We start from the raw sequence: 26,471 nt of genomic DNA, 5'->3' as shown, positions 1-26,471 counted from the left end.
AAATAAATATTGCTCTCTGGTGACATCTCTTGATGTAAAGATAGCATTGATTAATAATACAGTTTATCGTCACATACATGAGAGAAATATTATTAAGTAATATAAAAATTCAGAATAACTTAAAAATCCCTATTAAAATCACGCAAATTAATACATTTAAAAATCAAGCAAATAAAACAAGAACATATATTGTATATGTATATATATGCATCACCTTTTCGGCTAAGACCAAATGGCGTGACTTTGTTAGCTAGTGAGATGCTTGGTAAATTGGTATGAAAAATATTTTATTGAACAAATAAAATATGTGTAGCAAAACATGTTTACCCCCCTACATAGTGAAATTTGCTTGATGGCGATTTCGTAGAGCAAATAATGCAAAAAATGAATGTTAACGGTGTTTTTTTTGTCGCCCGATGGCGTATTATTTGCGCAACCATTATATACAAAAAAAATTTTTTGTATTTCGAGGGTGATTACGACGTAGTTAAACGAATCGTTTGCTTATTCCTTTATGTACAAAGGATCGTTTTTTGCCTTCGGAATATTACGAGGGCTATTGTGGTGGTACGTTCAGTTACAGTCTTTGTTTATATTATGCACTTATCACGTTCATTCTTGTAATTATCGTGGTTATGGTGATTAAATGCGCGAATATATAAAGAAGAATCCCTACATAGATGTCACCGATTCACAGACCGAAGTCTGGTAGTTAATAATAACTTATAGATATTTATTATGTTTGATTGTATTATCTAGTTATTACAGATTTATTCCGTTGTAATTCATTGAAATTACAACGAAAGAAAATAATGTGACCGAGTGTCACATCTTTAAAACTATTTCTTCGAAGAGGCTTGTATGAATGTGACCGAAGGGCTTAAGCAGAGTTTAAAATGTGTAGCTTCACTTCCAGGAAATATAAGTTTTTAGGGTACCATCTGATAATTACAATAGATAATTAAAATAATGTTTATTCGATGCGAAGCTATTAGTTTTTTTTATAGACGTGTCTCAAAGCTTATAATTTTTTAAAGAAGTTTTGTGGTAATTTATGGCTTATACATGTCTGCTATTTAAATTCTAATGGGTTGTTAAGCTAAACAATGCCGTTTAGCAGATTCATAAGTAGTTTTTGTTGAAATTTCCGTTCTTTACAAACGAGTTTAGAAATTTTGACAACAAAGTTTAATATTTATAAGCCTCACAAACGTCCATAGTTGTACCTAGAGTACTTTTAATATTACAACTATATTTCAATAATAAAAATAAATTTTTTCATTACCAAATAAAATAAATTAATAATAGTGTCATTCCGTAAATATTTTAAAAATTTAAGTCCTATAATTTTACATTGCACTATATTGCAATTAAATTACTTTTTTCTGTGTAATATGGGCTTAGAATTATGTTCGTAATTCATAAAAAAGCTTAAGGTGTCATATTAAAAAATCAATGTTATCACTAAAAATAGTTTCTTATTAGTTTATAAATAGAGAAAAACGTATTTGGCGCGTTGATGAAAATATAGTATCTAGGAGTATATACATATATAATTTTTAATATTTAATTATCTTATTGTTGGTTAGGTTCATTTCGATTTATAAAGAAGTTCTTTGCTGGTATACTTTTCAATAGTAAAGATTTGAAGCAACTATAACTGTTTACGCGTAATTATAAAAATGATAAGTAATAGTACATAATAATATATTGAAAATTTTTATTATTTTAGCGAATTAATTTTGTTGAAGATACATTTTTTTTTTATTTTTTCTTATTAATAGTAACTGGTCGTTTATTATTTTATGCTTACATAATAACAGTAAGTGTATTATGAAATATATTAATATTTGCTAAAATAAATTGGAAAATAAAAGATATATGTTACATTATGTATTTTATTTTATGTTTTTTTCTTATATGTATTCCATTGAATGAATAGTACAAAATAATAAATTAATAATTAATAATACATTTCTTAATGTAATATCGTCGATTACACTAAAATATATTCGTCGTAAAGTATAAAAATTATACTAGCAATTAACTTAAAGTTTTTTACTTTTTTTATTGTTGGGATAATCATATTCTTATAAAAAAGTCATATATTAAGCAGTTTAATAAATATTGAATTAGTCTAATAGTACACATTAGTGATTATTCAAGTGATGATACTTTGGTACATAGAACCACTTGAATTCATAACCTTTGAGTCCATATTGGGGACTCTTTTCAGATTCAGGATGGGGTGTCTCTTCCGGAGTAATTTGGACGGTTTCAATCTTGGGTCGATATCCTTGAGCATTGGCTACATAGCTAACTTTAGTTGCTACACCATTTCTATGGTTAACGTAGTATTCTCCTTTCTTAGAACCGTCGCCATAACCTTCTTCCTGATGTCCGTGGAATCCTATCGTGTAGTTGAATCTATATAACAAACCGGACATGTCTTCCGTTGAAATTCCTGGAGGAGCACCTTCATGTTCACCGGGTTGAGGTTGATCGTTGAGATGCGAAGGGTCAGTTTTATGAACGTCGCCTCCTATCACTAGCGGTGGATTGTATTGATCTTCTGGATTTACTGGAGGATTTAGTTGATTGTCTGGAAGCTGTGGTTGTTGCGGCCCTGGTGGTTGATCTTGTTGTAGTTGTTCATCAACTGGTGGTATTTTTTCGGCAGGTGAATCGACGTCATTGAACCTATTGTCTAACATTGGTGTATATTCTGTGGTACTGGGTATACTGCAGAAAGCACACGATGCTATTGGGAGAGGCTTGGCTGTTGTGAAGGGCTGGTCTCCTTGAGGCTTTTCTGGAGGTGGAGGCTTTGTAGTAAATTCAGTAATTGGCGTCGCATTAGGCGGTGGTCGTTCTGGTGCTATAATAAAATTAATAAGCATGTAAATATAAGAATAAACATATATGTAAAATAAAATATTAATGTACTAAAATAATAATAAATAAATTGTAATAGTTTTCTTATATAAATAAATAGCCATAATTAAGATACAAATATCATTAAAACTAATCATTAATAACAATTTCTATTTCAACTATTAAAAATAATTGTGTTGTATGTCTTTATATTGTCATTAATTAAACACATGCATTATAATAATACAATACCTTATAAACACCATTGAGTATATAATGGCTATATATTGCTTTAAATTACACACATGCATTAAATTAATAAAAATTATTAAAAAGTTTATTATATAAAGCAATAACGCTTTCAGAAAAAATCTGTTGTATAAAAAGCGTACAAATCTATAAATAAAACTTATAAATAAATAAAATTACCCACTCGGTAGTAAATATTAATTTATTATATTTGTGATACTTTACGTGCAAAATCGATGTGCCAAAAAATGGTTAGCTGTATAAGGTATATGTATTTATGTATATCAATATTATGATAAAATCTAACATTCACACAAAAAGGCCGAATAATTTATTATCGGATTGCATTTTTTATGGTCGCATACATGAAAATGCTTTAGGATTATGCATATGTTTGTGTGTAGTGATTTTTTTAAACTTTTATTGCTTCACATGCGTGTATTTATATGAATAATATATTATAATATTGTCAAATTTTTATTAATACAATACGTTTAGTGGCCAAGTAACGTAGTCATATTCTACGGTTAAATCTTTGGCAAGGTCCATGCAACTGATGCTGTTAATTTATAATTAAACACAGACCATATAAAATGTTTTTGTTTTGTATACAAAATACCTCTTTTAACATATTAGTTATCCTGTCGACTGGGAACGGTTGGAGTCCGGGTTTTTTTGCGTTTGATGGAGCTTAAACAGACGTGTGAATTTTAATTTTGGGACATACAGTATAATAATTTTACCCAATTCGATAAATATTTTTTTGTATATTTTTCCCCATGCAATTTTAATATATTCAAGCAGTCGAAATAAAAAAGTTGAGTCGGTGCTAAAATGTTTCGAGGCCCTTCCGCAATTTGGCGAATCCGGCTAACAGTACCGTTTTACGAGCATGTGTGGGTCCTGACAGACAATTTTGTTTTTAAAGATCGAAAAGAAATGACTAAGATAATGATCCGATCTCCAGTTAACGAGTGGAAAAATATCCGCTCGTTTGTCGACTGAGAGATAAACAATCTCAGTTAAACGGTGAGCTGATGATTATTTTAAATAAATAAAATATTTATTACAACCTTAAAAATGTAATATAATCGAAAGATGCCGGGATTATTATACCCTTAGGAGAATATATGAAATAAGCTTTATTGTTATTTTTTATGATCAGCTTAAATCATTTTTATTTAGACCTTTTTTATGTCGATAACATAAGTATATATCAGTATGTGTGTATGTTTGTAAAAAATCAAATAAATAAAAATAAATGAAATTATTTTACGCAATTTAAGGTTTTAGTTAATTATTTCTTACATATTATTAAATAATTAATTATTTAAATATTTTAATGATTTGAAAAAAACTTTAAAGTTTTAAGATAAGCTTTTGTAGTGAAAATGTTTTTACTAAAAAAACGTATCCTAATTGGTATTTTTATATTTGTAGACATAATTCAATGTATTTACTTTATACAGAATTAAAATAAATTGAAATTTGCCTACATACGATTTTAGTTGAAAGTACAACTTACTAAATCTAATGTTGATTTTTTCAACCTCTGGTCTCTGTATCAAACTTTAGGTGTAAAATACTATTTTTTATAAGAATAAACTACTATGTAACACAAAAGAAAATTTTGGCAATAAAAAAAAATGTACTAAGATTATATTCACCGTATCTATTTGAGTAAAATACCAATTTTATATGAACTATTACTACTAAATTATTACATAAAATCTTATACAATATTTTCAATATTAATTAACTATTCTTTAAATATCCAGCTAATCGTAATACAGCAAATATTTAGAAAGTAAGCAATGCCAGAAAAAATGTATGCATTTTTTACTTCATTATGAACAATGAATTTTTCGCTTTGGTCCATGTAACATGTCAAAGTTTAATAGGCGTCAATTCTGTTTCTTCTAAGCCATAAAAAAATTAAATAAAAAATGAAATTCATAGTGAAATTCTCTTTTTTGTTTATGGCAATGATGTTATGAATTGGTAAAATGTGGCAAACATCACTAATTTATTTTCGCGACAAGATTTTGCCTGTTCTGAGCAGGCAAAAGTGACAAAGATAGAAGTAAAAGGTCATCTATTGACAGTGACGAAAAATGTTTTGATTAGAATTTAAATGTGAAAACAATAAAAACGTTTTTAGGCTCAGAAAATGACTTAAATAAGTCAATGTTTTTTCAGTTAATTCTTACGTAAAATTATTATTATTTATTTGAAGGACTTTCTATTTTAATCTATTTTATATCCCTCGTGAAATTTCACACTAAGCAAAAAAAATCACTAACGGCTATATACTAAAATAAAATATGTTTTTATGCGGCTTTATCATCAATAATTTTAACTATTTATAAATCAAGCGTGGATTTTTCTGTAAAAATGAATAACCGATACTATAAGCAAAAATAAACTTTGTAGTGATCTTTATTATGTAATTTCTAAAAACTCAACTTTAAATTTATTTATTATAAGAGTAAACTTTATTTAAAACTGATATGTCATATTATCTGTAAAGCTTTATAATTATATAATAATTATTTATTTTTATATAATACGATCAAAAGACGTTTATCATCATGTAATGAGTGTTTTTTTATGGAAGACGGTAACAAAATATGCTGTGATGTAGTAATGCAGATTCGTATTATATATATTTTTTAATAATAATACAACATTAATATCAAATAATTTTGTATACTGTATTGTACGTAATCTTACATTTTTTAATAATTTTACTGGTTACGATTAACGCCTACATTTATGCGTCACGTGCAACATTACCAGACGTTTTGGCTTCGATAAAATTTTTCATTGCGTCATATCGTGAATCACGTGTGAAAATGATTTTTGGCCAATGGCACTTGACGAAGGTCATCCAAACATCTGGTGCTTCCGCCAACGGGCTTTTTCGTCATAAATTTTTTCTCATATTCACTAAAGGGCATCGAAACTATATTTAATGACGATACAACAAAATGAGTACAAATATGCCTTTGAAAGAAAACTAGTTGAGAAAACTTAAAAAATGTCATCAATCACTGAAAAACTCGTTATGATGATGTGTTCGGTCAAATATTTACATTTTTACGTGCTTTAGAAGCAATAAGGAAATTACATAATGCATGTCGACAACCTATTCGATTGCATTTTTTCTGCTCAAATATTTATATAGAGTAGATCTATGACGCATCTCTAAGAAAATGTAATTGTGAAAGATTGAATTTTCCACAATTTATGTATTTATACGTGTTTTATCATATATTAAAATCTATTTTCACAACAATCTCCCGAGATACTATTAAAAATTCATCAATCGTGGCATAATGGCCGCCGGTGTGTGTTAAAATCCGTCATTTGTAATATTTCTTCTTCATAAAAAATGCATATTCGGCAATAAAAATTCAATGATATGTCAAACTACTTTGATTTTATGTGAAAAACGGCCAATACATCACAGCGCATAATAAATGAGTAGTATAGGGAAAAAGTTTTTATTAAAATTGACTAAAGCATCTGTTTTAAAATAAATATAAAATCACGGTTCAACAAAAAGTCAAGATATGGATTCTAGTTCTCTGCATTTTCAGATATAATGGAAAGCTATGATTAAAGTAGGCTAATTGAATTTGTGTTTATTTTTTATTTATATGTTAAAATAAACGATATCAAAAACATATATTCGTATTGTATTTATTAAGAAAATTTAAGTTCGCCGACTTTATGTCGCTACTCTGTGGAAAGCCCCCATATATTTTTGCAATCTGCCGATTCTTACACAGAGCAGTTTTATTTTATCTAATTAATAATGTGGTTCTTAGATTAGTAAAGCAAAAATAATTCCATTTAGATTAGTTTAAAACATCGTATGCTCTTTTTTTAAATACTTCTGACCTCTTTTAAATGGCCAAAAGTATTTGAATAGTAAAAAATAGGTAAGCATGCATATTTTAAAACATCTGTCACGAATTTATCCCTTCTTTGCAGTGGTTGTGAATATTTGAAAATATTTGTGCAAATTTATTATTTAAAAAGGATCTATGAAAATTCTTGATAAATGAGAATAATTGATTTGGTATTTTTATTGGGAAATTCTTGAGAAGAAACACAAATTATTAGTAGTGTAGAATAATTGTCTTAGGATTGCCATAAGCACTGAAAGTGTGAAATTACTACCATCATAGAATTTTGTCATTGAAAAAGCACCTTATGTACATTGGATTAAAAATAGGAGGAAGCATTATAATATTAAATACTTGCCTTACATATATAAATATTAGCTTCCAAAATATTGTCGATAACACTAACCACAAAAACCTGAGCAACAAATATCAGAAAAGTCCCCGAACTTTCGTATATTTGGGATAAAGCATTACACTTATACTTTGTTATTGAGTTGTAAATCGACGTTGTTTAACTTTTCGTAACCCCACGGCTGAATTTTTATCATTGAAAACAATTCTAAAGCCATAAAAAAAATCATTTTTTTACATCTTAAAAAATAAAGGAAGAAAAAATCGTAGCAACTAATTTAAAAAAAATCAGAACCCTGTCAAACATTCAATGTAAAAATCTAGTTAGACAGCAGTAAACTATAACTGGATAGTTAACTTAAAGTAGTCACATATTATTTATATTTATAATGAATTTATAGGGATAATAATGCAGAAGACACTAATCTCTCTAATGATGATTCGAATTAATAAATAGCTTCTGTTATAATTCTAGTTAATTAGTAAGTTTAAATATAATCCCAATATTGATGCTAAATTTGTGTGTTTATACACAAAACATAAATATCAATAATTATTCATTTACGAAATTAAGATAATATTTTTTGAAAGCTTATTACTATATTAACTGCAATGAAAACTCTTTTAGATAAGTTTTTTTAGCAGTGCTAAAATTTATTTTTGCACTCTTAAAATTTTATTTTAAGCTCTTTTGGTATATAAATATATTTTAAAACTTTTTATTAAACAGTTAATACGCAATTAAGATTACACAATCGTATCATTTTTGCGATTAGTTGATTATTAAAAATATTTACAAGAGTGAGAACTCTAATTATATTTATTAGAATATCATTATTAGCTTAGCTTAAGTTTTAATTTTACAGTTCTTGATATTTAAAAAAATCACTCAGACTTTTATGCAAATATTACGTATTCCTGCCACATTGAATTTTTAATTTAAACATTTAATACTATATTTTAGCATAACACTTATTAATTCCCTACTGTGTTTTAAAACTTTATTAAAACTTATTAAAACTCAAAGTTTATATTTTATGTAAATTAATTCTTTAAATAAAAAAGTATTGGGACTTCTATATATATTTCAATGTGGGAATTTTACTTATTCCTGCCATATTATATTTTTAACTTTGCTTTTTATATTCTTAGAATTTCTGTTAAAACATTTTTTTCAAACAACTGTGTGTACAATATTGTTAGCTTTCATTAATAAAATTTTAAATGTTAGACTATCATTATTATCTTACATATTTATAAATATAGATTTTGTAAATTTGGTTGTTGATATCCAAGAGAATATTTTTTTTGTACAATATTTTTGCGCTCGACTTATTCACTTTACTACGATATGTGCCTCAAAACTTTATTGAAGTGCATTAAAACAAAAATAAATACATTTACCGAAATTAATACAATACATATAAATAGGCTTGTGTGAGGTTATTAAAACCAAATTATGAAATACACTCATATATCGATTTAAGCGATATGCAGTCAAAAAGAAAACAATTTTTAATTTTTCAAAGCAAAGTTTCCATGTATTTTTTTAATATTTATAACTAAAAAAGTAATCCAAAATCTTTGTGTAATATATTGGTTATTATTTATTTCTTTAACATTGATAATAAACTATTAAATAAATGACAGTGATCTAGCAATCCGAAAAAAATATAGTATTAATATTAAAATAAAAAAGCATTTTTAAATATCAATGTATTAAAAAATAATATATTTTCACTACCATATCGTTTCGTTTTAATCACAAAGTCTCGTTTTACTTGGATTTTTATTTTCTGGAAGCTATTTTTGTATCGCAAAAACCAAGGGATAAAATAAACATCGCATATCTAAAATATTTATATATATGCCCTTGGATGAAAAATTGTTTTGAGATTAACCTTTAAATTGTAGAGCTAATTATCTTATATATACATATATCTATATATTGAAGAATATCGATATGATAACTGTGCTATTTTTTAAAATCTGAACTATTGAGATTTGGAAATAGTAATAAGATAAATGATTTTATTTAAAAAAAAAGTATAGATGATTAGATTTTTTCGTGTATTAAAATGTTTGTTATATTGCTTAATATTTATGTGTCAATATTTTGCTACATATCGTATATTTTTTTGTGATTTTTCTTAATATATACACTTGATCTACGCTTCTAGTCGTATCCGCATTTTGGAATAATTAAAGAGCTACATCACTTATGATTTCAACTTAAATTAAATTATGAAGTAAAATTAACACTGGTATGCAGGATTAACACATTCCATTTGAGATATTGAGATTGATTGCGACACATTTTTTAATAACATGAATATTTATGTGTGTATAAGCAACTAAATTATTTTATTTTCTTACCTGGTCCAAGGCGAATATTCTTCATTTTTAATATTTTAAAGTTGCCATTTTCGTCTGTGGCATATACGGTAACGTGGTATACGCCATCGGCCGTAATAAAGCCGAACTCTCCCATAATTATTCCATTCTCATCTGAAAATTAAAATAAAGCTAATTTATTTTAGAGATTTGTGGAGTTCGTGGTCATCTATGGCAATACAACATTCAAATTGTGACATTTAGTGATGAATATTACAATGAAAACCGTATGCATTATTTATTAACCTTTCGACTCTCTTCTATGCTGTTCTCCTTCGATGTTGAATCCAAATTTGTATGGCCTAGTTTCATCTGTGTATATACTCTTAGAATATGTTAATATTACAAATGATAATACTAGGAAGATTGTCGAGAATCTTATCTGAAATAGAAAATAATATTTAATTTTATATACATTTATATTAATTAACGTCGATTGTAAATAAAAAAATGGATAGATATTAATGATGGTGGTTAAATTAAAACATTATTATTTATTAGCTGGTTAGTATTCATTTTCAATAAATTATATTAATTTAAATATATATATTATTAATCTAATACCAACTTTTAATGAACCATTCATTAAAATGAAATACATTTAATATATATATACAAAAATCATAAACCAATGAAAAAAATATTTTTTTAATTAATGAAAAAATTAAAAACATACGATCATTGACAGGTAAAAATACATATATATTTAAATTAGATAATTATTCAACCAATTAATTAAAACCTTTGATGGTGAATATTTTTTTCTACTTGTTTTGTATTATTGACTTTTATACAGCAGCCCACGTTTGTGTAAGTCTTTATTATAATAATAAAATATTTACAAATTGGTTGCTGAGTGTCATTATTTTTATAATATAAAATAATAGATTTGCAAATAAGTTGCATTTACATAGTATAAAAATCTTTTAAATATTCTTATCATTATTTAAATTGGCCTTTTTTTGCTTTTACCTAAATTATTAAGGATAATAAAAAAGCAAAAACTTGTGATGTTATATTATAAAATAAACTAATTTAAAATCAAAGCTTAATTTGAATATTAGTATCAACAAGCTAAAACAACAATCTTTCATAATTGAACAAAAAACATTTCCGCGTAGAGTTCGTTTTATTGATGAATCGTATATTTTTTCTGATGTTTATTATTAATATAAATTATGTTGATATTTAATTCGAGTTAAAATCAAACAGGATGCTGGAAAAGGATTAATAAATCTATCAGTGATTTTAGGTGATCTAATATCACATTTACGAGCTGTTTAGCTTTGTGTCCATATTACGTTTCTGTATGTGTCACAGCATTAATATTTATGTATGTATATGACCAAACGTATATTCTCACGACATATTTAAACATGTACACATCAAAGGGCATTTATAATTACACGATATTCTAAATGTAAATTTCAAATTTTACTTGCAACGTAATAATTCCTCTTGTTAAGTCACGCTTTTGAGATCGAATCACTAAACCAAATAACAAATCCTTTCATGACGTTTATTTTGTCAAATGCACGTTAATACGTGAGAACACAATCTGAGAAACGTAAAGGTCGCGACTTTTTATCGCAGACGTTTATATGTAAATTTAGTTAATGGCAAACTGAAAATCATACATTAACATATTCGGTTTCGTTTCTGTCTCCTTTCAACATGGCTGATATTAATTTAGAAAAGGTAGCTCATAAAACATTTAGGCGAAATTGGACGCTTTCATTTTGCCTAACTTAAACTTATATATTGATATCCTTATTGTGATTTATCGCGAGCTTTTAATAAGATTATGCAAATGTGGAACGTTTTTGGTGCAAAAAATCTATAAACAAACTCCGCAGGTGTAATACATGTTTTATTATATATTTAATATATGCAATCTGCTTTGATCTGGCTTTAAAGCAATTCGATGATATTTTAAAGTAAAATGAGCTTAAACACTTTAATTATTTTTTGTTTTTTGCCGATATTTTCGTACAAGTATTGATCATTTACATTTTATAACAATAGTGTTTTACGACTCTGCATTAAATCGTCGTAAATATAAAATATTAACCATAGAAGGTGAAATATTTTAACGACGATTAGAGACGACCACCAAAGATAATCAAGGCTGTCCACCAGATAAATTAGTATACTTCGGATTCTGACATATTGGCGATTATAACATGCATACACAATGTATTTTATAATCATCAAAATGTGCTACTAAGTTGACGAATGATTTAAATATAACGCGCTGACTGATTTGATGAAAAATGTTTAGAATTAAAATATTTATTTCTCTATTATTCAATAAATCAACAATGACATATCGCATATCAATAAAAATTTAACATATCATCACGCTTGTTCGCCGTCAATCGAAGTGTTGAGTAAACGCACCGACAAATGGAGAGGTCACGGCTAAAAGCGGTTTCGAATATATTTTTTAACGTCATAAAATTATTATTAGGCATTTAATAAAGCAACGAATGCGTATATTAATGTCTGCATTGAACATATTAAATATTTGTATTGTGAAGATCTTATGCGTGCCATTGAAAGATCAAGGATTTAAAAGAAAAATGCGTGTTTTATAAAAATACTATCAATAATCTTAGCTACTAAATTTCTCAATTTCAGTTTATATCTTGTTATTTGCTTCTAAAAAAACCTTTATGTAATATATTTTAATATTGAATTACTTTATGTAATAAATACCTTGTAAAAATATTATTATATACATGTATTTATTTAATGTACCATTTACTAAATTTGAATGATCTTATATTTCTTACCAAAAAAGATACATTATTTGTTATTTTATTTTGGTAATATCAAATAGCTGTTTTAAAAACTTATTATTATTTTATAATTTAGTATGCTTTTGAAACTTTATATAGTAAAAGATTTGTTATGCAAAATATATAGCTATTATGATTTTTTAAATTGAGCTTTAAGCTTAAGGTGCAATTTTTTGAGATTTGTGATTTTAAATAAAAGTTCTGCAAAAGTTCCTTAAAAATATACTTAATTATTTTATTTTCTAAATTCACTTTAATTTAATTATGAAACAGCATTTTTTCTAGAAAATTAATTAATTTTTATGTAATAAGTAAAATTAAAATTTATTAACTCTAAAAATGTTCTGTTTTTGATCCAAAATATGCTTTATTATGTTTTAATTTGATTTAAAAATAAAATTTAACTATATTTTTTTTTAATATTCAATCTTTTATATAGAATATTTGCGCAAAAAAATATTGCAGTAAAACTCAGTTAAAATATTAGTTTAATGTTTAAGCTATTAATTAAACTTTGCATTTTCGCCTCAACGACAAGATTATAATAGTTTTCGGCAAAATTTTATTTTTTGACAATTAACAAGTTCTGTTACGGTTCCAAAATATGTTAATTTATTTAGCCTAGTTAAAAATATAAATTACCAATACCACTGAATATATCAATGTATTAAAAAATTGAGCTTTAAGCTTTGATGTAGAATATTTAAGTAAAAATATTATTATTAAGTTCAAATATTATTTAAATATCAGCGGTATTTTGGATTTTTGTTAAATGATAACAGTAGAAAATATAAATAAATAAATTTTACATTATATATTGAGGTATTTGTGTTTTTAAAATATATTATAAAACATACATGAAAAAAATATCTGATATGTAATACTTAAATAAAGTGTCAAAATTAAAAAATAAGAGTTCGAAACGGTATGCTAAAAATGTTAATTTAGGGCAAAAACGTACAACCCTTTTTACCGTAATTGAGAAACAATCTTTAAAAACAAAAATATAGGATATTTTTTATTATCATATCCTTTTGTTATCGATTATCAACATTTTATTTGACGATGGAATTTTTTAAAATACATTGATTTATAGCGTTTTACATTCGCGCTTATGTCGGTTTGCGAATTTGTCGGCGAGATTTTGTCAGTGCGGTTTTGTCCTTGATTATAGAAAATTTATTTGTAGGGTTAAGTAGGGAGAGGACTATGAATTGAAAATTAAAATAATATTATGCGTTTTTGCCACAAAGATAAGATAGTAAATATATCTCAGATATATAAACGCAGAATTTATTAGTTAAAATTCCTATTTTTTGTATACAAAACACAGTTTTAGAATATTTTTAGTAATGATTTCAATAATAAATGTATTATTTTTAATTTAGGAAGTTTTACTAATATTATTTATTTTTTATAAAGATATAAAAGTAGAATTTTAGGTTGTAATAATCGCTACATTTCTTCTATAAAATCATCTCTTATGGTATCATAATTATAACCATAAGTATATTTTTGACAACATATAATAATTAAATTACACATTTAATTTTTTTAGGCTACCTGTGACGTGTTTCTATTTATTTTGTTGCCTTAAAAGTAATGTTGATTTAAATATAATTTTTCATATTAATGTACGATAAATTTTGAATTATTTTAAGTATCTTAGTCTTTGGATTTAGATATCTTCTATACTATAAAAAATATATGTATTTGTCTGTTTCTTAAGGAACTTCTCCCAAACGGTGAACAGTAGCGATGTGACATTTGCACATGTCATTCTGGCTGCCATTTTTAGGTTAGCTGTACTATTTTGAACTTGCATTGTAAAGAATAAAGAATAAGTTTGAATTTATTATAGACAAAACCAGTAATATATGAATATTTGAAAAAAGATAACGGAATGGTTTTGTTGTGAAAATATAAAGTTAATATTAAAATTTGCTTTTTGATAACAAATTCAACAAATTATTACTTTTCAGCAATTGTAGAAATTATGTGATCGGAAACTTAAATTTTTATCTTTTAATATACTAATACTTTTTTTTCCTAATCCTTATCAGAATATTTATCTAACTAATATTAAAGTATTTGTTCATATTTGTAATGAAATATTCATAGATAAATATTACGCTAACTCTTAAAACATTAGTTTATAGCTAATTGCGTGTTTTTTGTTTTGCAAAATTGAACTTCTTATCTTTAACTTATTTATGCCAGCCATGGTCAAGCTAAAAGAAATAAGCCTTTCATTTCTGATATTACGAAAATTATTTATTTAAGTTAATATAATGCAATTGAAGATTTTCTCAACGACTGGTATTAAATTTTTTTTTGAATTATTACAAATAATTTTTTAAGTATCTATAAAGTAATTAATTATGGTAAATTGTTTTATATGCTGATAATAGAACCCAGGTCAATAGCAATTAAATAAGTATCCTGCAGCAAAAATCACTAAAATAAAAATGTTCTTAACATCTTATTTAATGCTTTATCATGCTATTTTATATTGTTAACAAAAAACTGTGTATGTATTAAAATATGCTATTTATTTTAACTGTGTTTTTTGATTTTGCAAAAAATTATTATTATATATTCGAATAGTTGAAACCAACAAATATTTAGAAACTCTAAATGTAATGTAACATATTAATCGAGTTGCCTTTGTTTAAAAATGTTTAACATACAGTTTATATAATAAAGACATTGGTAAACATTTTTTTATTCAATATTACGATTCCGCAACAGTTCATGAGATATACAACATTTAAAAATATATTTAGTTTTTTATATACAACTATATATTTACGATATGCATTATTTAATACACATTATATAATAAGTTGCAATATGTTCATGAATCCCTACTGACGTTAAATAACCAACGTTAATAGTCAATCTATTGCCAATCGATAATTTATTATTCATTTGTAATGTATTATAATTGCAGTGTTTGCATTGAATTGCATATGATTCTATCTATGCCTCTGATCACTTTCAATCTCTACGAGAATGGCAACCGTTGAGAGTAAGAGGTCCGCTATGGCCTATGACCTCTTAGAACAGGGGCAACAAATAACTCTCGATTCGCGAAACGACTTTGGCTAAGCTTTTTTTCAATAAAAAAAAAAGTAACAGTGAATTACGATAATCATCCAATAGAGTGCCGGCGTCTATCACTTTTTATTGACGACGTGTGCGGCATAAATAATATTACATTATCGAAATTAAGCTCTCACTGAATATAATGGCGTCATTTGTAATCGACGGGTTATTGATATTGCGGAAAATTCACGAAAATTTCGCGAAAAAGTTAAATAAAATGAATGTTTTATGTATGGTATCAGATATCATTTATAAATAAAAACTTACTGGAAAGGTTCCTTAAAATTATTAAAATAAAAAGGCTGACAATATAATGTTTGATTTTACAAATATGTTTGAAGATAATATGATTTTTCAAATCTAATTCCATTGGATTTCGCACAATTAAAAAAAATCGTTATGGCTTAACTTAAAAATATTTTGGTATATTTCTCTAATTAAATTGTAATATATTGTATAGCGAAAAATATTTATGCCTTAATTATATATTGCATATTGTGAGCTGTCAATTATTTTATTTTAGGTATGATACTATTTTCATAATTTAATGCTGAAATAATTATAATGATAATTGGTGGCAATAAACGCCTTAGGTGGAAGTTAATGCTTTAAAATATTAAACAATAAATATCGTTTTTTTTGTAAGGTCATAGCATAATTTCAATAGGCGTAGAAACTATTTGAAACATATGTTACCACACGCCTATTATAATAGCAAAATCTAAAACTTTTTTATATATATGTGTGTATATTTAAAAAAAATGTTTTCAGTCTGTATGTCTACGATTAAATATATAATAGAACGGTTATCGTGACTCGGGTTTATTTTCTAAATTAATTTTCTGATAAAGTTTATTTTATAGCTATAGAAAAAATTTAAATGGTAAGTGATAATTAAAATATTTGGTTGTACATTCGCATTTATAATGTAATTCATAGATAGTTTAAATAAATTATTTATAGAATATCATATTTTTAATAAAAATTATTAGTTTTCTTAATCATTTTTAGGATAGACACTATATATTATATCGATACAAAAATACATGCTCTGGAAAAAACTAATCAGCGCATAGATGTACATTTTAATCTTTATTGCAAATATTTGCAAAGTAATGTATGAAAGTTTAATATATTTTATTTCGACTGACCAATTTTTAACCATAATGGTGCAAAAAATTTGCGATTTTATTTTGAAGATTTTAAAACGTTATTGAAAAAGATAATCGCCATATTGCGATTGAAAGCGTTTGTACAAATAAATTAATAGCCGCAGAGAAATAGTATTATAAATTACAAAAATCAAATATATGAGTGCGAGATAATAATATAAAATAATATGTGATGTACACTCAGCGTACATCACAGTAATATGTGGAGGGTAATATTTTTAAAGCTTAAAAGGAAATTTTTTATACGAATCACACAAAGAAAAAAAACAACTAAATTAGTAAATATTAATATACATATGTATATAGAAAATTAAACCTATTCCTAATTATGATTAGGATTTATTTGTAAATACATACAATATGTGTAAGGGTTTCAAGTACAATACAAGCAATTATAAAAATTTAACCAAAAATTATTTTTGAATATTTAGGGATAGAAAAATTTATTTGCTTTGTTAAATTAATACACAATGTATAAATCAAGCGTTTAGCAAACTATTTATATTATATTAGGGTTAATACAGTCAGTTTGAGAGCTATCCATTTCATCATTATTCATAATTGAAGAAGAGATGAAGAGATAAGTATATCGAACGCGTATCAGTATCGTGTGCTTTAGAAATTTTAATTCTTTTTAGAGAGATTTTAATTATGAATAATGATGAAATGGATAGATAAATGTGTTAACACAAATAGGGTACAGTAATATTTTAAAATAAATTATACAAAATCGTTTATTTTGAGCTTAATGTATATATATACATAAATATAATAATACATATTACAGAAAAATAAAGTTTTATTTATTGATTTTATAGATAATTGGAATTGGATAATTTATGGTCAATAAAATAATTAATAAATAACACTATCTATATTTGGATATCCATAAATTTAATTAAAAAAGTTCATTATATAAACCTATAAATTTATATAAATTATCTTTAAAAAAATATAAAATTGTAGAAAAAATAATATACAATATATAAATATACATGTGCAATTATTTCTTAACATATTAAATGTAACCATAATTATTTTCACAGTTTGTGCTAATTCAAATATTCATTATGTATAAATATAAATGATAATACTGTGTTTATTATACACGTGGAATGCTTATATCTATGACACAAAACCGTGATGGTGATTTATCTGTTAAAAAGCACTAGAATGCTTTATTGTGTTGCATCTTAATATTAAACGAGGTCGCATACGTTGAAAATATTTGAATAAATTTAATTTATTAAACTTAATGATACGTTGTAGTCACGTTTTTCTTGAAACGGTCGACATTGAATCGATCACATCATTAATTTAGCTAAAAAACAAACACGGCTCCCGTCGATGGGATCTGAAGAAAAATATCTGTAATTAACATATACAATATCACACAAAAAATTACTTATGCAATAAATCTTCCTAACAGATTTATCGGTAATTTTTATTTGGCTAATTTATTACTATTTCGTAGGCACTATTAACCATTTCATAGTTTGACCGTGAATATGTCATTTTGACGCGCTCCTCTCAATAATGTATTGCAACTAAAATATTTGTTATGAAATATAACATTTTTATTAGTTACGGCGTTCGGTAGATGCTATCAAAATATTTCGGTAATAAATCAATATAATAGTTTAATTATTTTTTATTAAAATAAATTAAATATTAGTGTTTTAATATAACTATAATTAATCATATTTTATTTAGTACTACATAAACATAAACTTTTAATTTTAAAATTATAATGTAAATATTTCTAATCCTACGCGATTCTATCTTAATAAATTAATTGAAGCAATTAAAAAATCAACGTTTTTTTAATAAAATAGTTACTGCGAGTTTATCTTTAACACATCCTGGATGTTGAAGGACATATTTTAGATAAAAAATATGTTACGTAAAAAGTAGCACATAAATAACATGACAGTTAATATTAGTTCAAAGCCTCACCGCTTTTCTTCGGGTCAACTAACTGAAAGTAAACAATCGGTTTAGTTGTTAGCAACGTTTAACGTCAAAATTTTTCAACACATATATTTGACATTGAACTTCAACTTATCAATACTGAGATATTACAAATGTGACATCACGATGTTTTAAATTAATATTAAATTATATTTTTTTAGGTAAAGATCGTTTATTATTGCAAAAAAAATAATCTAAAAGTTTAAAGCAATTTAAAGACTTGTTTTATAGATAGGGGCGATTTAGTAAAAAATCATAATTTTTTAAAACTAAATATTTGGTATTAAGATCGTTACAAAAAATTGATTATATCTGTAATATCATGGTTATTTTTTATATATTTTTTTTTCACGGTAGCGTTCACGTTTATAGGATTTAAGATCAGCGTGCAAAGAAATCAATAATGCTGTAATTTAGTTTGTTAATTTTTCAGCCTAAATATTTGAGTTAGTAATTTCGTTTGATATTGATTATAAAACGGCTTATATTTTCAATAAATGGTTATTAGTTTAAATAAATGCTTGTTAAGCTGTTATTTTTACAGTATTTTAACAGAAATAGGCACTACTAGAATATATGCATCATAAAAATTAAAAATTAAGTATTGTTATTAAAAAATCACTTACTGTGTGTTAAAAAGTAACTAACCGTTTTAATAAAAAAAAATTAAACTTGCTATTCATTTTTTATATAAAATCTATTAGCAATATTTTTTCACTGCCCATAAAATTCGTGTGTAATAAATTAATAACTGATTTGTGCAAATTTAACTATAGTTTTATAATTTGAAACATAAATACAGTGAAACCTCGATTTATAAGCATAATTTGTGCCAGAAATATACTTGTATTTAAAAACATTCGTATATAAAAGCAAATTTCCTCATAAGAAATTACAAAAACTTTGGTTTTTTCGTTGCAAAAATATTATTATAAAATATATTTTGTATTATTTAGAAATAATATAAATTAATTTATAATTATTTGTATCGGAATTACTGCTGTCTATCACTAATAGCTCAATATCTTTTAATGAAACTTTAACTAGGAAGCTATTTGATGATACTTAAAGATTTGGCGCAAATGTGATATTGCATTATCATTGATTAGATTCATAATTCGCATTAATAAATCTTTGTTTAGGTGATGAATTTCCATGATTCTTTTAGTTTCCTTCATTTCACGGATCCCTTAATCTCATTCGAGGTAAGGTTTTTTAGCCTTTTTATCTTTCACCTTAGACAATATCTCCTCTGTAGCCTCGTGCTATTATTAAAAGATTAATATAATTTACAATATTTTTTCAGTGAAATTAGATTTAAAATTATTCATTGTGGATATAATAAATTATTTTTGACAACATTTTTTTTTATATAATTGGATCAATTATTATATTTTTATATGACAATTATTTATTGATTTTTTTATTATTTTCCGCACCAAATGAAACAGCTACTTTTGTTAAAAACTTATAATATAAACAAACAGCAAGATAATAAAAAACAAATTAATTTGAGGGTATCGATCCCAATTACAATAATAAAAGAAAATTGGTCGTCTAGAAACAGTAGGAACGCGTATTTGTGAACTATTTTTTTTACTATAGTTTTTCCTCACAGAAAAAAATTGAATGAATTTCGTATTTTTTAAGAATCAAATAATGCCGATGACCTTTAGCATACGCCAGACTGGTGGACGACAACTGGAAGGATGCTTAAAAATTCATTTACTAATGCTGCCGGTTTCCATATAATATATTACATTCTATTTTTGACATGTGCGAATTTAACATATATGTATATATATATATATATTTAAATTGTAAAAAAACAATTAATATTTACGACTGTGGAAAAATCTTATGTGAAACCAATAAAGCATGCACCAAAGAACGTTCGGTTTGCATGAAAAATGGTTCGGTTAAAAGTTTAAGCCAGAGTCAGATAAAATTAGAAAAAGTGATACGTGTTCAAGATCAAGATCACACAGGTGTATTTTCACTAAAATTTAAATTTATTTAAATTTATAATTATGAAAACACACGTATAACATCAAAGAGATTATCGTTTCGTCACACGTAAAGCTTACACAAAAATAGATTCACATTGTCATTTTTGACTTTTTTTTTCATTAATGGTGCGTCTTTTTTTTATTAAACATCAAAACGAGTATTGTAGAGATTTTAGGAGGTCACGACCATAAATAAAGTAACGAACCGGATTCGATTCAATTTAACATCTTGAATGGAAAATGCAAATTTCACCGATATATCTATACTTTGTCACGTATTTGTGTATTATATTAAATGTATTTCTAAGCGTACAAAATGTGTATTGTAGATAATAAAAAAATGTTAGTTTACCATGTGACTTATTGATATTTTAGTTAGATCATTTTCAGATACCATGCGTGTTAGTATAAATATTTTTTCGCAATATTGATTTATAATGTGTTAATATTAAATTCAAATTGTATTACCGTAAATTTCGAGAAATCCATTTTGTCACTTTGTCGCATATGAAATAATGTAAATTTTGTATGATTTTAGTTTATATATTGTCAATAGGAACAGTTTATTGAATCACTAGTACACAATCACTCTCTTTAATTGTTCAGTTAAATATTTTGGTCCAGGAACTGTGCCATTGCAGTTTAGCAAGGGAGCACCGTGACGAAGCGAGAGACAGTTCAATTGTGGTTTGTGCAAATAGTTTGTCTTAACTTATATGTATACACATGTGGCCAGTGGAAGAAAAAAAACAAGAATCGACGTAAAGAAGCCGAAGCGCGGGTTTGCACTCTCCCCGCTCATCGAGCTCACTCTTGACGGGAAATGGAAAATCTCGATTAATATTATCTCTGCATCGCCAGTGATTTTTAAAATAAATGAAATTATTATTTTATTTTATTTATTATACACACATGTGGGTTAATATATTTATATATATATATATATATATATATATATATATATATATATATATATATATATATATATATATATATATATATATTTATATATATATATATATATATATTTATTTGAAATCTCTGGATTCATCGCGATTTTTGCTTATTTTCTTTTAATATTTCGACTGGAATCTTCAGCCATGGTCACAATTTATCCGTAGCTTTAATATCTTACAAAAAATCTAAAAAAAAACATTTATTTAATTTTTTCTTCTGCATAGGTTGCATTATTTTTAATATTAGCATTTGTAGCAAGCTTATTGGTTTGTATAATGTGCCATCCTTTGGCTCTTTTCCAGGTTTTAGTAGTATAAATATTAAAGCTACTGTCTAATGGGTTGGGAAGTAGTTGAGCCTGATTGTTACATCATATAAAATGGTTATAAATCTTATTGCTTTTATTCCTAGTTTCTTCATAATTATTCCATTTATTTAGTCATATCTCGTTGTATTTAGTGCTCAGTATATTAATAATAATATATTAAACCTCTTGCAAAGTGAAATTCCTAAATGACAATCTAGGTAAAAAGGTTATTTTTTTATTTCTTTTTTCATATCAGATAAGTCGTTACACTGAGAATATTTTTTCTTTCCGTTATTATTAGGATTGTCAATTATTTTATTGTGCTATTAAGTTCTATTTCATTAAAATGTAATCGTGCATATTATTAGGGTAATAAAACACCAAATCATACGACTATTTTTTTATAAATTTTCTAGGTGAAAAATTTAGCAGTGATATTAAACTATTTATTTTTTATAATTGAGTCGCAGCTGAGTTTTGTTTTCAGACGAATTTGGGTACTCCAACTCAATTTTATTAGAAAAATTGTATTTTTGTATTGAGATATCATAGTTTTGTAAATAAAATTTACTTTCATAAAAAGTTGAATGCTTCTTTATGATTTAATATTTACTATACTCTACTAGTATTGGGTAAATTTAAAGCAGAATTTTAACACTGGATTATAATTTTTAAGATATGTTTTTGCGATTAATTTCAAGTACAATGAATATTTTTTTGTTTTGCTGTGATAGCACTGGATTTTATTTTTAGTGCAATAACTTGCCATATATGTATAATTATGCGTTGATTTCAAATAATACTATTTTTTTGCAGCATTGTATTAAATGATAAAATATGTAGTATTGCACACAAGAAAAATAAATTAAATAAACTTATTAGTGTTTTTATACATTTTTTTTAATACTTAACAGCAAATTGTGCTTTTCTAATTTTAGTGTAAATTTATCCAGATTTATTTATTTTTATAATATATTTGCAGAAACTACCAAAAAGCCCATTATACATACATAGCAACAAATTGAATGCTCAGTTTTTTTAAGAATAAAAGGCTTATATAAATTTAATAAATTTATTTATGTGCAGCTCGAAATATATTTTATTTTGAAGTATTATGTAAATGATTTTTTAATTATACATACATTTTAAAGTATATCTTTAAAACAATAAAAGGTAAAAATCAATTTTACTTGAACTACTAGTTTAGTTATATTTTATAAAAAATCTATCCTAAATCAAAATATATAAATATTGCATAAAATAAGACAACAATAAATCATTAAAAAATAAATTTATGTTAGTAACACTCGTATGAAAAAACAAGTATTTGTATGAAATAAATTATATTCCATATATCTTAACTAAATAAAAGAGTAAAATTGATAAGCTTTTTAAAATACCATAAATTTGCGATCTATGTCAATTCAGTAGTTTATAGACCATTATTAAGTTAACGCTAATATTGAAAGTTAATAAAATCGCAGTATAATTTGGTTACCATAGTAACACTAGAAAGTTGGATTTGTTCAAGTTTTTAGAAGCACCGTTATAAATGTAAATTTCGAAGTGATTAATAAAAAGTATCAAATTAAAAACGTATGGTGTAAAAGGGACGTTAATTAATAAAAATAATAAGAGGCACACGAAAAGTTATTGCTGAGAGATAAGGAAATAACAAGTCAAGAGTTAAAAAATGGCCTGAAAGGATACTAACCGACGCAATTAATCAGGATGAAGGATATTTTTCACGCGAACGTTCGTGAGTTTAAATCAGAGATTTGGTACTTTATGTACTCACAGTGGGGCATCTTAAGTACCCGAGGGCCTTAAAAACAGGAATTTGACTTCCTTAATAAATGACACGTTTGATAAATTCACATGTACAAGTTTTGAGAAAAATGTTTCTGCGGTCTTAAATCTGCCGCTTTGCATGGCTTCTAAATTTATTAAACCGGTATATACGCAAACGGCGATTTCGCGAAACGAAAAAGGAGAATCGTATTTATTTATTTTCTTAACACGAGAGATGATTCAATTTGGTTAGAATTATAATACGTTTGTCGCGTTAACATAATATAAATTATACATTATGTCATATTTTACACGTGTAGTCATATATTAGATGAAGATTTTGTAAAAAATACATCATACTACATGTCATAATTCTGGTAATTAAATTTTAGTTGCTTGGAAAAATAAACAGTGATTTTAGTAATAAAATTTTATTAGGATTTTTTATTGTTTGAAAAAATAAACATTTTTTAAATTTTAGTTCATATATGAAATTTAAAATCGTAAGCATTAAATTTGTTCAAAATATTTTTTGTATACATCCGAAAATTTTCAAATATAAATTTGCCTGTCTATACACATTTAACGTATAATTATTAGGTAATCGAGTCTTTATACCCAAATAACGTAATAACAATTTAAAAACGTTGGAATTAAAATTGTTACACGTCACACGTACTGTAAAAATAAGAATTATAAATAATAGATCATATTTTATAATATAAAATACTCTTTTTAAATAATATTATAAAAATTGTATTGAATTTTTATTCTGAAGTATAAAACAACTTTCGTAATATATCTTTATCGATTACAAATTTGTTATTCTCAAAATAATATCGCTCTTTTAATTAATAAAAAAAATCTCTTTAAAACGTTTATTGTTATTTTAATAATTCTAAATATATTTTCTTACTAAATATATATTAATGTGGTAACAACAACTGATGGAACTAGTGTAATGAAAAAAATTGTCTGTGTATAAATCATGCAATTCATTTAGCCGTAATAAAAGTTTTATACCGAAAAGTAAATGATAGTTATACATATTAAAATGCGGATGAAGAAGACTACGACAACGATAAATAAGGCAATCAGAAAAGTGACTTTAAAAATAATAAAAGTACAGAAATATTAAATGAAAAATTATCATTGAAACCGACCTTAAAATTATACAATTATTTAGAAAAAGTCCCATGAAAAATTCAATTTTACAAAGATACCTAAAGAATGAGTTTTATATCTAACCTAATTTATAATAAAATGTTAAGACAATGTATAAGTTCTTAGTTTCGATGATCGAAAGATTACGTAATTTAATTAAGAAATCTTTGATCTTGCTACTCTTATGTTTAGAATGATTCGAACAATCGCGTGTTGAAAAATAATAGTGAAAATTTTATAATACATGTTTAATGCACTTAAGTACTTTCATAAATTCGCCAAGATGCCACTTTATTGACTGAAAAATTGTATGATGCAAATGGAAAATAATAAAAGTTTTAGTCTCAAGAATTTCCAGGACTTTTATGAAATCAGGAATTTGTGTCTCGACTTCTACAATAGTAATTTTAAAAACCCGAGACTTTAAAATTCTTAGTTTACAATGTTGAATCGAACTGGTTTAGTTTTTCGGCCAGCTGATAGATAGTTTAAGTAGCATTTGCTTCTATTTATTCAGCCAGGACATCATCGTCTATTTTTTTATTATTTTTTACATCGTAATTTCCTGTTCGAATTTTTTTTTACCATTTTTGACATTTACTGATATCTAATGAATCACACACAACTGCAAAAATTAAAAAAAATCAATGAACTAATACAGATATATGTAATAAAATACGTACTTTGGTTTCAATGGGAAAGCACGACTGACTTAAATAAAAAATAAAAAAATTGTTATTACCTAATATACGTTTAATTAATTTCATGGTTTATAATAATTAATCATGAAAATAAATTTAAAAATAATGGTAAATATTTTGTCAAAATATATTCAAATAAAAATCGATCTGTCTTATCTTTGTAGCAAAAAATCTAAAAATAAAATTAAAAGCGCTTAAAACATTGAGCAGTATGGTAACGATTATTTCAATGTATTAATTAAAATTACAATTCATTCAACACATTGATATTAACTTTAACAACAAGTAAAATACATTAGAGAAACCAGTAGAGTAATTATAATAATACAAGTTTTAAACAATATAAAAACAAAACGGCTGTCAAAAATTGTAAGATAAAAATTAATTTAAAGAATTATAATAAATAAATAAAAAGGTAATAATTTAGAATTTCGCATCTAATTTGTACATTTTTCGTATCAATTTTGCATTTACTTGTTTTTATAATCTATCGAAAAATACGTAAAATTTATATACTTCTAATGATATATGTAACAACAGGTATATGCAAATATATAAAATATGTATGAATATATAATTTCAGAAGATGTGAATATAAATGTATAATATATTTTTTAGATTAAAATGTTTAAAAAATCAATATTTTGCTATATGTATATGGTGCTTAGAAGAATCCCAAAAAATGTTATATTAAATCCGGGCAAATAA

The 26,471-nt window shown here is 25.2% G+C and overlaps 1 protein-coding gene across 1 annotated transcript; it reads right to left on the bottom strand.

Annotated features, from left to right (window-relative positions):
• Nucleotides 1–1,887: 1,887 nt before the first annotated feature.
• LOC148237795 (uncharacterized) lies at nt 1,888–21,534 on the bottom strand. Its single transcript, XM_088205701.1, has 4 exons — nt 21,312–21,534; nt 10,029–10,164; nt 9,765–9,896; nt 1,888–2,878 (listed from the first exon to the last, which is right to left on the bottom strand). Exons 1-4 carry the CDS (start codon nt 21,348–21,350, stop codon nt 2,151–2,153), a joined length of 1,035 nt encoding a protein of 344 aa, XP_088061827.1. The 5' UTR covers nt 21,351–21,534; the 3' UTR covers nt 1,888–2,150.
• Between the last annotated feature and the right edge of the window lie 4,937 nt (nt 21,535–26,471).

The sequence above is a fragment of the Plectrocnemia conspersa genome, unplaced genomic scaffold (assembly GCF_051122295.1).
Source record: "Plectrocnemia conspersa isolate PC_06_02 unplaced genomic scaffold, ASM5112229v1 ptg000002l, whole genome shotgun sequence".
NCBI classification, from domain to species: domain Eukaryota; kingdom Metazoa; phylum Arthropoda; class Insecta; order Trichoptera; family Polycentropodidae; genus Plectrocnemia; species Plectrocnemia conspersa.
The sequence above is the reverse complement of the archived record's forward strand: the minus strand, read 5'-3'. Positions and strand labels throughout refer to the sequence as shown.

Excerpts from the sequence above, each read along its gene's own strand:
- LOC148237795 (XM_088205701.1), bottom strand. The coding sequence starts at position 21,350 with ATGCGACAAAGTGACAAAATGGATTTCTCGAAATTTACG. Across the intron at positions 10,165-21,311 it reads TGGATTTCTCGAAATTTACG|ATAAGATTCTCGACAATCTT; the intron begins GTAATACAATTT and ends TTTCTATTTCAG. Across the intron at positions 2,879-9,764 it reads GAATATTCGCCTTGGACCAG|CACCAGAACGACCACCGCCT; the intron begins GTAAGAAAATAA and ends ATTTTATTATAG.